Genomic DNA, 13,984 nt, shown 5'->3' with positions numbered 1-13,984 from the left:
CGTGCTGTAGCCTTGGAAGAAGCACAGAGTGAACAAGAATGTCTTGTTTAAGAACAGAGTGCTGGCCTAGGCAAAAACAGTTAGATAAACAGAAAATAAAACAAGACCGTAAAAGTGGCTATTGTAACAATAAAATAAAGCCAAATAAAATATATCTAGGTTACAGTGCACAGCGGTTTGGCTTAGGGTGCTAAAATAACATGCATGGAGCTGTAGCTAAAATGGCTACACAACAAGGTGACGTATAGCTCCAGCCCCCAGCACTCCCTCCTGCAACTTCTGGACCGCTGCATGGTCCTCCAGTGATGCGGGAGCAACTTCTGTGGTGCTGCTTTGGCTGCTTCAGCAACTTCGGTTTCCCTGCCCTGGGGGACACCTGTGGGCGCTGCCTCTGCTCCTGTGGGCATTCTCCAATGCGGAGGGTCCCCTGTGACTCCCCCTCCTGGGTAGAGTCCTCCTGTACCTTACTGGTCCCTTGCAGCTCCTGTCTTCCTCCAACCGTGAGTTTGCCTTTGCCAAGGCTTATGGGTGGAAATCCTTCACCGACTCCCATCTGCAATCCAGCTTCCAGCGTGGGACACCTTTTGCGTGCATCAAGAACCTTTCTCCAGCTTCTGTGCTGCAGTGCTGACCTGTCTTCCTTCTTCGTCGACCAACTCCAAAAGGTACCTCTGGGTGGGTAGTATCTCCTATTCCCTCTCGACTCAATAGCCACTTCTGGACTTGGTCCCCTCTCTGCAACGGTCTCCATCTTCAGTTCTCCACTGCTGGTTCCTTGCAGGCTGTTCTCAGGGTCTTCTTTTTCTTCTTTTCATCCTTTGGGGTGGTTTTGGGGACATCCATTGTTTTACTCTTGCATTCCTGGTCGCTAGTGGGTACTATATTACTTACCTGTGTGGTTTCCTAGTACTCCCAGCTCCCCTCTACACAATTTACTTATCTAGATGGGGGCCCTGTGTTCGCATTCCACTTTCTTAGTATATAGTTTGGACTCCCCCTAGGGCTACTATTGCATATTGCTATTATACACGGTTTTCTAACCTGTTTATGCCACTTACTGTTTATTAGTGTGTGTGTGTATATATACATATTGTATTTACTTACCTCCTATTGGAGGGTTGCCTCTCTAGTATTCTCTGACACTGTGTTCCAAAAATAAAGTACCTTTATTTTTATACAATCAAGTGTTTTCTTTCTTGTATGTGAGCACTGTGTGACTGAAGTGGTATTGCATGAGCTTTGCATGTCTCATAGATAAGCCTTGGCTGCTCATCCACAGCTACCTCTAGATAGCCTGGCTTCTAGGCACTGCCTACACTTAAATGAGAGGGGATACCTGGACCTGGTATAAGGTGTAAGTACCATAGGTACCCACCACACACCAGGCCAGCTTCCTACACTTACTCACTCTGGGTCTCTCGGTCACCCTTTGTTTATCCTCGCCACCCTGGCTCTCAGTCTTCCTTCTATTTGCCCGAGTTGTATCCCCCATCCATGCCCTACTTGTGTTGGCTGTTGCTGCTCTTTCCATGCTGCTCATGTTGCTTTCACCCTACTCATGCCTCGTGTTGCCGCATCCACACCCTCCGTGTCCCCTCACCTGCACCCTTGATGTTGCTTTCCCACACGCATTTGAAAAAAAAAAAAGCTTTCATGCAGTTGGATCTGCAAATTAAAAGAAATGGAAAAAACAAAAAACAGCGGCTGTTAAAAGTGACACACACGCTTTAAAAAAATATATTTATCCATGCTGCAGTTATGGATGCTGTACAGCATGGCTAAAATCCATTTACACAAAGGAGTCTGCACTGGCTTCAAAATACAGCTCAGTCGAGAATTCTAATTGCGCATGTCGGTTTGGCCGGTCAAATTGGCATGCGCACTTAGCACTCCTCCACCCTGGTGAGGTGGGGGGTTGCTGGTCCCGCCATACAGTCCACAGAAAAATAAAAGGATATTAAAGTAATTTTATTATCCTTTTATTTTTCTGCCTTTCAGCAGTGGGGTGATGCCCCTGCAGCCAAGGTCTCAAAGGCAAGACATATTTTATTTGCTATGCTCTTTGTTTTACTAAAAGATTGCCGAAATCGAAGTACAAAGCCAGGCAATCAGGATATAATGAAATGTTTGCTAGCAACTGGACAGAACATTTGCCACCCTAGAAAGCAGATAGGAACAGGGACATCTTAACAATATTGGGGGCCCTGGGCCAAACGTATTTTGGGGGCCCTGTTCAGGACAGTTTCGAATATATGATCCAATTTCAGCTCTTTCATGCCCTGTTTGACATCTTCACTGACAGTGCACAGGCACAACTGCCCAAATTCTGAACGTTTACATCTAATATTCAGGGATAGTGATGTGTTTTTTTCAATATTGTAACACAGAAGCAGCTCAGTAATATTGCTGCAAATAATCTCTTTGACCCCCTCCCATTTCTCGTTTGTGAGGACCTATTGTGACCTAAGAAACATTTGTATGGATGTTGCTTGAAACAAACAACATTTCGCTGAAAAATGTATGTAACAGACTCACACATCACCCACAATAAAAAAAATTAAAAAGAAAACAGTATTTAAAAAAATGTGCGTTAAGAATTAATCAAGGTCATGCGGGCAAGATTCTCTGCAGAACAGAGCTGGCTCTATCAGGGTGCCCTTTGAAAGGCTGGAGCCCGGGTCCAGAGCTCACTTTGCCCATTCCTTAAAAACAGTCTGTGGATAGGAACTGAAGGAGAAACTATCGAAATGATAGTGCCGCTGGCCCCCTGGGACAGCATTCCACTTTTTTCAACACATCTTTCTGCCCTCTGGGAAATGGAGAGGCAGAGGGTTTTCACTGTTCCTTTCCATTGGAGGACAACCGGGCGGATGTCAGAAGGTCAACTTTGAACCCAGGACTGGTGCTGGAGCAGTTTTTAGAGAGGTAATGCTGGCCAATAAAGTCAACTTGCTGAGGACATAATAGATATGGAACAGTCTATTTTTGAAAGCACAAGAATTGCTGACAGAGGAAAAACATTGTAAGGGGGTCTTTATTGTTCATTCCCCCATCTAAACTATTTAAAGTTTTATGGGGGTTCTGCAGCACTTTCCGCCCCCTTAAGTCTAGCGCCACTGCCAGGATGACTGATGATATGGGGCAGACCCCCAGTCAGCCCTCTGTCACAGTCCTAAAGAGGCCCCTTTGGGTTTTTATAGACATAGACAGAACTGTTTTGTCCAACATTTCTGCAACTAACTGCAGGGGCAGCCTTGTGACCTCTCACCTTGGTACACTGTTTACTTGGTATTGACTTTGCCCAGACGCATAGCAAGTGTGTCCTTGGCCTAATGTAAGCTAGAAATGTGGACCCCCCTCCCCGTAACCCCATGTTTGAAAGTACAAGCAGTTATGGGTTGAATGCAGTGGGCCCCGGTGCCACTGCACCTGCTACACTTTTTATAGCTACGTCCCTTACATTGCCTCAAATGGACGGACCTTAACGTAACAAAGTGCTGCATTCACACCTTTTCACTCCCATTATCCAATCCACCCTGGCCTCTCTGGTCACCGGTGCTTTGGGCCTTTCCTTTAATATGTCGCCCAGACTCACCTCCACTCTGCGTGATGTATCGCACCCACGGCAACGCTTGGTACCCGCTCTTTTCGATGATCTTCATGTACCGCACCTGGAACAAAGTCAGGGTATCAACAGTGGGTCGTTCCTTTCAGGGTTACTTCAGAAAAATGGTCAGAAGGAAATGTGGCGAGGGACATGGGGCAGGAGTGACTGCCGGACAGGTAATCAGAATTGACTCAATGCAACTCTCAGTTCAATTGAGAGCAGCCAGCCTCTTCCTGTTAGCACAACCTCCTCCTTCGTAAGCACGGTGGCCCTTGCACTCACCAGTAAGATAATTTTCAATCCTAGACCAAATCCTTAAATCACTCCAATCACGCTTCTTCTTAGACCACGCCTGAGCTAACCCAAAGCTTTTTCTTTATTTAGTGTCTCAATTCATTTATGGCACAAAACACATCCTTCCTATTCTAGGCCCTATGTTTCCCTGTTTTGGCTATTCCAGTCTCTTCAGCGCCCGACCTCTTTTTTTTCGAAGCTCCAGCGATTTTCCTCGGACATCACACATTGCCTAACTAACCAATGGCCGTTACACCAACAAAACAATTTACTACAACATACCTTGCAGGCTAACACACCTCTACAACCTGCCGCAACTTTTTGTCTACGCCGCTCTCTACCCTTATTTGAAGCAAAACCTTAGCTCACAATATTTCCTTCTTACGCATATCAATCCAACCCCCCATTTGCCACATCCTTTCTCCCTACCCAACACTCCACGCCCTAGGCCAACTCCTTTCTTATGACACACGATTTCTCCCCCTACACCACACTTCATGCTATTTAGACCATTACCTATGTCTCTGTCCAAACCACAAACACGGATCTCTTCCCCGTAGCCAAATTGTTACCTATGGCATATCTTTCTCCGACACAACAATCCACCAAGTAGGCCAACCCCTTCTCAATGCCACACCCTTTCCCCCTACTCCATGCATTTGCCCTAGCCTGTTTCATATTACACACCCTTTCTCTAAAGACCACTCAAACTCCTGTGTCAGCCCCTTTGCTAAGCCACACATTTCCCACTGCACAACACTCCTCTCGACCTCTTTCCCTATGCCACACCCTCGCCCCTGCATTACTTGTTTCCCCCATTGTCCTGCCTCTTTGCTATACCACACACTTCTGCCTTCCTATCATTGCACCAACCTAAGCCAACCCCTACACTATGTCACCTCATTGCCCCCATACCTCATTCCACCACCATCTTAACATCTTCCTTATCCAACCCTTTTTGCCTCTAAACCAGGTACGGAGCAGGTGCCTAGGCCGAGCCTCACTTACCTGGACCAGTCCTCTGATCAGGTAAGGCCCTTTTGGACCCAGCTCTCTCGAATCTAAGGCTTAAGCCTCACCGGTCTTTCTCTCCGGCACTCACACCTCTCTTACTTCAGTTATCTTTCTCATTTTCACCCCATATCACTCCTTCTGGAGCTCTTCTCCTTTTGCTCCTCTGGAACCTCTTTAATTCGCCCCAATTGTGTTCCTTTTGGAGCTCATTTCTTTTTATACCTGCTTTGTGCACCTTTTTCTGCCAGCTTCTTTTGCCCTTCTCACCGTTTGTGCCTTTCTCCCAGCTTCTTCAGCTTTCTCCCCCCAGTTTGTGCCTTTTCTGACAGCTTTTGTTTCCCATTTATGCCTTTTCTGACAGCCCTTTCTAATTTTACTACTTTTGTGCCTTCTGGTGTTTCGCTCCCACTCTGTCTGTTAGACCCCGCTGCCCTTGGGCCCAAGCCTATCCCCTCCAGCCTCCTTCCACTCCTCATCTGCCTATTCCCATGTCTCAGCGTAGCCCTGCCCTCTACCACTGCCCCGCGCTCCGCTCCCCTCCTAGGACTTACTTAATGGCAGCTGCTGCACATCTGCACAATGGAGGCATGCCAAAGACAAACCTGTCTGTGGCCAACGCCACAAACCCTGGTCTGATCGTTCCCCAGTGACCCACCACAGCCCTCCTTTGATCATTCAATCCGGGACACCTCTCTTCCCTGCCTCCTGTGCCACACAGCGCAGTAGGAACTTTCACCTGCACCTACTGCTGCTTCACCTGCAGAAGCCTACCCACACAAGCACCAGTAAAATTATCAACACACCCACCTAACACCACAAGCTATAGCAAACCCGCACCTCAACACTCCATCGCATGCATGCTAATCAAAACATTATCTCTTAGCAAACATGCAACAGAGATCTGGGACCTGATGAGCAGCGATGCACTGGACCTCCTCTTCCTCACAGATACTTGTCTCAACTCCACATTGACACCCAACATCGCTGTGGCAATCGCAGCGGGCTACAAGATCACACAACAGGACATTCTTCACAAGCCAGTAAGAGGACTCGCAGTTGCCTTCAAAAACTGCACCAACTGCTTACCGTCCCCAGGGAGTGCCATCCCATTCATTGAACATATGCACTTCAAACTGCAAATCTCTGAAAACATCACCCAAAATGGAATCCTTGTGTACCGACCACCCAGACTGCGAGCTACCTTCACCAGCCTCATCCTCTTTTTCGCCATCGACTCAGAGCCTTTCTACTCCTTGGCCACCTCAGCTTCCACCTAGAAGGCAAGGCAGCATCGACCCCTGCTCCACAGGACTTCTTCAAAGATTGAACAATGTTGGACTAACCCAGCTTGTCACAGAGCCAACAGACAGACAGACAGACACACACACACACACACACACAAAAACACCTTCACCACCAGCTCAAATACAACTCCACTTCACCACTCACTTGTACTGACCACTCCATCCTCCACTTCCAAATCAACATCCTGCAGCCAATGCACCCTCAGCATCAGCCGACCAAGCCATAGCTGGAGCAAAATCTCATAAGCAGAGTAGCTCAGTGCCCTCAGCTTGGATCAACTTAACCCACGGACAACTTCAACGAGGGCACAACCAACTTCAACAACTGGATCAAGAACCATGCAGACTCCCTTGCTCCCAACAAGTAAAGAAGAACCAACAATCAGGCCAGCTGGTACACAGAGGACCTCTGAGACTCCAAACAACACTGCAAACAGCTAGAAAGAAAATGGAGATTCAATCATGAAGCCAGCAATGGAACCACCTTCAAGTCTGAACTCTCCGATCACCTATCAGACTTCTTCCACAGCAAAATCAACGAAATATACATCAATTTTGCACACCAGCCAGACCCTACCAATCTCATTGTCAAACTGTCCATCACCAGCCAAGACGGCCACTTGACTGAATGGAAAACTCTCACCAGAGTAGATACAGTGATGATAATGTAGACCATCCACTCAGGGATCCCAGCAGATCCTTGGCCCCATCAAGTATACAACCCTGGAGCATCATCAACCAGCAACACTGTCACTCACATCATCAACACTTCCATCACATCTGCAACATTCACAGAAGAGTAGAAGCATGCAGTGATCAACGCCCTCTTCAAGAAGCTGTCGGCCAACCCAAATCAACAGACCAACTTCTGACCAATCTCCCTGCTCCCCTTCCCAACCAAAGTGATGGAGAAAGTCACTAATAAGCAACTCACAAGCCACCTCGCTCTACACCACCTACTGGGCAACACTCAATCAGGTTTCAGAAAAAAAACAACACAGCACTGGAACAACCCTCATTACAGTCACTTATTAAATCCAGACCATCCCAGACTGAGTGGAAACAGCAGCCCTCCTCCTGCTCCACCTCTCTGCGGTATGCAACCGTCTCCCACAACATGTTCATCAGAAGACTCCTCAAGACCGGCATCCAAGGACCCACATTCAACTGGATCTGCTCCATCCTCACAGGAAGAGCCCAAAGAGTCTGACTGAGCTCTTGACATTGAGACTAAGAACCTGATTTATGGAGTCCCCCAAAGATCGCCCACTAGCCAGACCCTGTTCAACATCTACATGATACCGCTCACCAACGTCATCCAATCCCAAGGCATCACCATCATCTCCTGTGCCGATGACACCCAACTCATTCTCTCCCTGATGGACAAGACAACCACCACCAGACCCAACTTCACCATCTGCATGACCATGGTGGTACAATGGAAGAGAACCAACTGCTTGAAGCATAACTCCAAGAAGATGGAAGTACTGTTTTCTGAAAACAAGATCTCCCCATTAGAAGCCACCTGGTGATCGACAGAGCTATGACCAACACCCACCGATGATGCCAGAAATCTAGGGATCATCCTAGATGATAAACTCAACATGATGGCACAAGTTAACATAGTGAGCACTGCCTGATTTCACACCCTACATATGCAACAAAAAATCTTCAAGTGGCTACCACAGAACACCAGCCGTACTGTCACGGAAGAACTCATCACAAGCAGACTCGACTATGGCAACACACTATGCTGGCATCTCCAAGCAGCTCCTGCTCAGACTTCAGATCATCTAGAATGCTGTTGCAAGACTCCGACTCAACCTCTCATGGTACACCCATATCTCACCCCACATCAGAGAACTCCACTGGTTCCCCTCACACAAACTGAGACAATTCAAACTCCTCACACACACATACATACATGCAAAGCCTTGCACAGCACTGGAGCAGCATAACTGAACAGCTGCATACACTTCCACCAGCCTGTCAGACACTTATGCTCAGCCTCACTCTCACCAGTACCCACCCATCCCCCACATTCATAGATGCCGCGCAGAAGATCACTGATTCTCCTGTATCACACTCAAAACATGAACAACCTCCCACAGCACAATAGCACCTCCTCTCCACATTTTGAGTTCAGCAACAGGCTGAAGATGTGGCTCTTCCAATATCTCTGCAGGACCATCTGCCTCCACAGCTGCTCAAGTGTCTGGATACTCTCAATGGTAATTAGCATGATATATATATATATATATACATACATAGCACACTACATTTTAAAGCCCCTTTTCCTAGCCCACGCCCATCTACTGAATACTACACTTTGCCCATATGCTAGGCTCTTCTCTAGGTCACTTTATTTGCCACCATACCACACTCTACTCCGTTGCTACACCTACAGTCTAAGATCCTTGGGCTACTTTAATAGAACATTTTGACTGCTGGCGTGTTCCTGTAAAATTTTTGTGTCAATCATATCAACCCTTCACCTCCGTTTACTCACTTGAATTCCAGAGACGGTGAAGTAAGGAATTTCAAACTTCACAGAAATGGGAGGTTTCCCTTCAAGTTCTTCCTTCTCCACGCTAGGGAGGCAGAAGTGCGCTCTCATCAGGTACTCCTTTCCGCCCTGTAGTGGAAACAAATCACACATCACAGAGAGAAGAAGGAAGTCTGTTGTCCCCCAATTACTTCTTTAAGCATGTCTGGAGAGAGGGAGAAGGGCGGAAGACATGAGAGACAGTGGCAGATAAGGGGTGGGTGAGAAAAAAGAATGCCAAAATGAGAGTGAAGGCAATAAGCGGAACTCAGAGAGTGAAACGAAGCAATGGAGGGAGGCAGGAGACAAAGAAAGGGCGCTAACAAAAGAAGGGAAGAGTGGCAGCCTATGGATTGCATAAGACAGAAAAATCGGAAAACAAGAACAAAATAAAAAGGTGAAACAGAAGGTTGTCTTTTCGTTCCAACCATCGCCATAAAGCCAAACAAGGAAAAAACTTAGACTGTAGTTATGTAGATCAGCTACATGAGGCTTTGGGGAGGAGGGGGCCTTCAGCGATTCCCCAACCAGCCCAACGCCAATGAAAATCTGTGAGAAGTGGGAGACTCAGGGGCCCCTCCTCACACTCTGAAGGGTGGACGGAGATCATTTTGCATTACCTCACCAGTGGGATCAGGTGTTTCCTTTCAAGAAGGCAAAGGTGTATCTTTCAACTTAGGCAGCTCAAACTAATTCTCTTCAAGGAATAAGGCACTTAGCAACTCCAATCTCTTTTGCCATGGTTCCTTGTACTAAGAAGCATTGGCAAAGCTAATAGGTCTCGCCCATGGGCGTGATAATGGCTTTGTCAATGGGATGGAGGGGAGAACAGGAGGGTGGGTGTCAGTTAACCAGATAATTAACCGTGGAAACACAAAAGGAGCAAAAGAGAACAAGCATTTGCAATGCAATGGTCTTGCATTCACTTGAGATAGAGCTATTGGCTTTGTAAATTCATAACTGGACTTTTCTTGCCACATAAATTGGTCAACCCTGCCTTACAATTTGTTTTTTTCCTGTCACATAATTTCAGTGGCCCTGCATATAACTTGACAACTTCCATTTACCTTCTTCCTCTATCTGCAACCATAAAATGAATATGTTGCAATTAAGCCTTCTAATTTAAATCTGCCATGCTAATTGCAATAGAATATCACTTTCACCACCCCACCATCAGAGTTGGTGGCTGGCTAACACAATTCCCAAAACAAGACAGCCACGGAGGATAAACAAGAGAAATAAACTAGAAGGGTCACCCAAACATTTCAAGAGTGTTCAAACAGCCATAGTGTAATAAGAATCGTAAGTTGGCCTGAATCATGGTCATCATTGCAATATGGAGAGATTAATAAAACATATACACTTACCATATAAACCCAATAAAAACCTGCATCAGAAATACAAGTTTGGCATTAGACTGTAATGCTCAGAACAGCCCCTAGAGGACACCACAATGAAAATAGCATTTGTAAAAAACATGGTCATGTTACCATATAGTTAGCCCCTAAAGGGCATCACCACATGAAACGAAAATGACTGAAAGTACTGCAGTGTAAAAATATTTTTAACCCCTAGATGGCATAGTGTATTACACATTTTCAGGGCTAGCGGGCCTCCTGCAAAGCTATTACAAACACGACCCTTAAAACACCAACTACTTTCAGCTGTAAAACAAAAGTTCCAGCAATGAGAGAGGTTGAAAAGACACTGAATGGAGAGAGGGGTAATTATTTGGGGTCCCCACTAACCTAGTGTGTGGACCCCGAGATGATCTAGACAGAAAGAGCAGGTTGTCCTAGGACCACCACAGGCTGAGTTATGAGCAAACATGGTTTGTAAAAGGATGTCGTGCAAAGCATTAAGGGGATGACTGAGTGCAGCAAATACTGTAGTATGTTGACAGTAATGCTCAGAACAGCCCCTAGAGGACACCACAAGAAAAATATCATTTATAAGAAACACATTCATGTAACCATATAATTAGCCCCTGGAGGGCATAATCACATGAAAATAGAATGGCACAAAGTAATGTAGTGTAACCATATATTTAAACTCTAGAGGGCGTAGTGCCTTACACATTTTCAGGCCTAGCACACTTATTGCAATTCTAAAACCGTTAGAACACAAACTACTGCCAGCTGTAAAACAAAAGTTCCAACCATAAGAGCTTAAAAAGGGACTGAATGGTGGGAGGAGTTATCATTTTGGGGTCCCCATTAAACTAGTGTGGGAACCCAGAGATGACATAAACAGAAAAAGTATGTCATGCTAAACGTTCTGGTGGTCCAATAGCCCTAGGACCACCACAGACTGAGTTATGGGCAAAAATGTTTTGAAAAAGAATGCTTGAAAGCATTATCGGGTGACTTTTCCAGAGTGCAGTGAATATTGTAGTATTGGCTCTCCCACTGTGCTGGGAGAGCCACGTTTTAGATTGCAGAATTTTTTAGTAAAGCATTTTTCATTTATAGGTGTTTTTGGGAAAGCTATGAAGCGTGAAGAGGAGAGCCAAAATAAATTACTCTGATTAGGTAACAGTGTGAACAATGTGACCAGCGCTTCAATACCGCCGATGGAGTTCACACTGTTGGTGCTGTGATCACTGTGAGGGCCAGGGCTGCCATGAAGCATGAAGGGGAGAAACAAAAGAAAATAATTGTCCGCCCACGCTGAAGTATATTGGCAGTTGTGCAATAGTCCATGTAACAGGGCCAGTCTGCAAACTGGTAACAAAACCGCCGCAAGGCGGGACCAACGTAAAGCAATTACCAATGACATCAAGGGATTTTTTTAATGGAAAGGCCAAGATACTTACAACAGGTCAAAGCGCTTGCCAGTTCGACCTGAGAAAAGAAGCTTTTCGTTTATTTTTTTTTTTTTTTTTTTTTTTTTAGCAGTTTTGGCTCTAAATTCTCTGAAACAATGTAGCCAGGTTTTGGTCCCTGCCAACCATGGACGGCATTTAGAGGTTGCCAGGGGTTGCAGCTGTTACCCCTAGCTTGCCCCTTGTGACCCCCTGGCACTTCTTTTGCGGCCTCGGAGGTGGCAAAATCAATGCTGGGCACAAAGCAGCAGCTCGTCTTTATGGACATCAGCTAGGGCTACACTTTCCTCGCTTTCTGTCAATTTATTACACTAATAGTGAATAATACATTATTCCTACTAGTGTAATACATATGGGGTACAACTAGCTGCAATATGACTTTTGCTGGCAGCTAAGGTAGGTAAAAAAATGCTTTTAAATGTAGGTTGAGTGTGTGCCTTCCGGGCAAGACTGTGTTTATGTGAGAGAGAGAGAATGTGTATGTGTAGACATATCTGTGTGAGTGAAAACAAAGGTCAATGGGTGTGTGATGTCACTTCCGCTACCCCAGGCATTTTGGTGAATTGATATACATGGTGCGAAACCCGTACAATCTTAAAGAATTGTGTAACCGATACTTTAAGCTCATCATTGTAGAACATGCACTACCCATATGAAATGTTTACAACCTCCACAGTGATGAAAAGCACATTCAACAACTTGTTACATTATCACACGCTGTCAGCTGCATGTGCGATTCTATTCAACTCTCCAACACAGCACCAATCATTTACCTCTTCTGTATTATGACGCAAATAAAGACGCAATTTGAGTTCAGATTAACTCATATGATGCATTTAGGTATCAGTTCCCGAGTTATGAACTCAACACACACAGTATCAACTAATACACAGCTAAATGTGCATTGTGTTGACAAAACACACATTTTAGCACTGACTCCCTCCACCCCTTAACACTCACTGTTCCGCCTGCTAAGCACACCAGAAGTTTGTGTTTCACACCAATCTGTGTGCTCACTCTGCATTTCCGAGGGGAGGCTCTGTTTTATCAGTGTATGGCCAACCAGAGTCAACAGCTAACGTGTATGAGCAGTGGAGTGGCACTCAAGTGCACACTAACCTATCAGCACACTCATACTCACACTTGAAAGACACTCATAATGCTTTGGAAAAGGAAGGGGCAGAGCCCCTGCACCTTCAAGTATGGGCCTTGCCTGTGTTTCACATTGCCATGTACCCTCATTAGGAAGTTCTTGTGAGATTTTGCTGAAAGTATATTAGCCCCATAGCCAGATGACTAGCTATTGTTATATGATGGTGTAGCAAAGCCATTGTCATTCAGCGGGATGAATGGTGAACAAAAATGTGCAGGCACTGGACAGGACAAAACTGCCTCTTAAAAAGGTGCACTTTTGGCACAATTGTAAGTTGATTCTCCATTCCTATGATGGTTGTAAAAACCAAACAAAATGAAGAAGTGGCTTATGGAGTGGGATGGTGCATGCTGCAGTTAAAAAGAAAAAAAACAAGTACCTGTTGATTGGGGGGGGTAAAACCCTACTCAAGCAGAAACCACAATCCTTGTCAGGGTGAAGTCACAAGCAAATCCCAAATTAACCTGTACTCAACCCTCTGATATCTTGGCATCGAGCAGCCAAGCTTAACTTGGAGGCAATGTGTAAACTATTTACACAGCACTTCAAACCATAATAAAGTGAGAACACAAGAAGAGCCCCACACCAAATTATAAACATAAAGTTACTTTTAATAAATAAAATAAGACAAAAATGACAAAAAGCTGATCAGTAGAATTAGAGATATACAAGTTTAGAGATTTAAGTGAAAATAGCACCAAGAAGCACAAAGCATTAACTGTAGTTACCTTGTTGGACAGAACCATGACAAAGTCACAAATTCAGGCTGATTGCAATAAAGTGTAGGTCGGCTACAGGGACCTAGTTAGGCTCCCTGAACAAGACTAGCTTAAATCTTTGTTGTGGAGTTTTTGTTTTGAGATATACTGGCAGTCACTGAGGAACCGTCGATGTGGAGCTTGGTATGCGAGGTCATAAGCCAAGATGTGTTGCATACTGAAGTCAGTGACCATCGATGGGAGTTTGCGATCCAAGACCTGTTGTCATTGAGGAAGCTGCTGAGGCTTGTGTAGACTTATGTAGTGATGCATCAGTGCTAAGGTTGTTTTTCATCGCACTTGGTCAGTGCTGATGAAGCTGCTGGGGCTTGCATAGAAATGTGCCATGCTGCGTTGAGCTGGGCTGGTTGTCGGCATCATGATGCATCTCACCGAGTCGGGCTGGCGGACTCGCCGAGGTGATGCTGGTTCTGCGTTGGATCTGTGGGCCGCTGGGCCAGTTGTTGGCATTTAGGGGCATCATG

At 45.6% G+C, this 13,984-nt stretch overlaps 1 protein-coding gene across 1 annotated transcript in view; it reads right to left on the bottom strand.

The window, feature by feature from the left end:
- Positions 1 to 13,984, bottom strand: part of AP1M2 (adaptor related protein complex 1 subunit mu 2) — an 80,225-nt gene that overhangs the window by 9,388 nt on the left and 56,853 nt on the right. The window contains exons 10-11 of the mRNA XM_069230395.1: positions 8,729 to 8,854; positions 3,596 to 3,671 (exon numbers count right to left, since the gene is read on the bottom strand). Of these exons, the coding sequence (XP_069086496.1) occupies positions 3,596 to 3,671; positions 8,729 to 8,854 (202 nt within the window). The remainder of the gene's footprint in view (positions 1 to 3,595; positions 3,672 to 8,728; positions 8,855 to 13,984) is intronic.

The sequence above is a fragment of the Pleurodeles waltl genome, chromosome 4_2 (assembly GCF_031143425.1).
Source record: "Pleurodeles waltl isolate 20211129_DDA chromosome 4_2, aPleWal1.hap1.20221129, whole genome shotgun sequence".
Lineage (NCBI taxonomy): Eukaryota > Metazoa > Chordata > Amphibia > Caudata > Salamandridae > Pleurodeles > Pleurodeles waltl.
The sequence above is the reverse complement of the archived record's forward strand: the minus strand, read 5'-3'. Positions and strand labels throughout refer to the sequence as shown.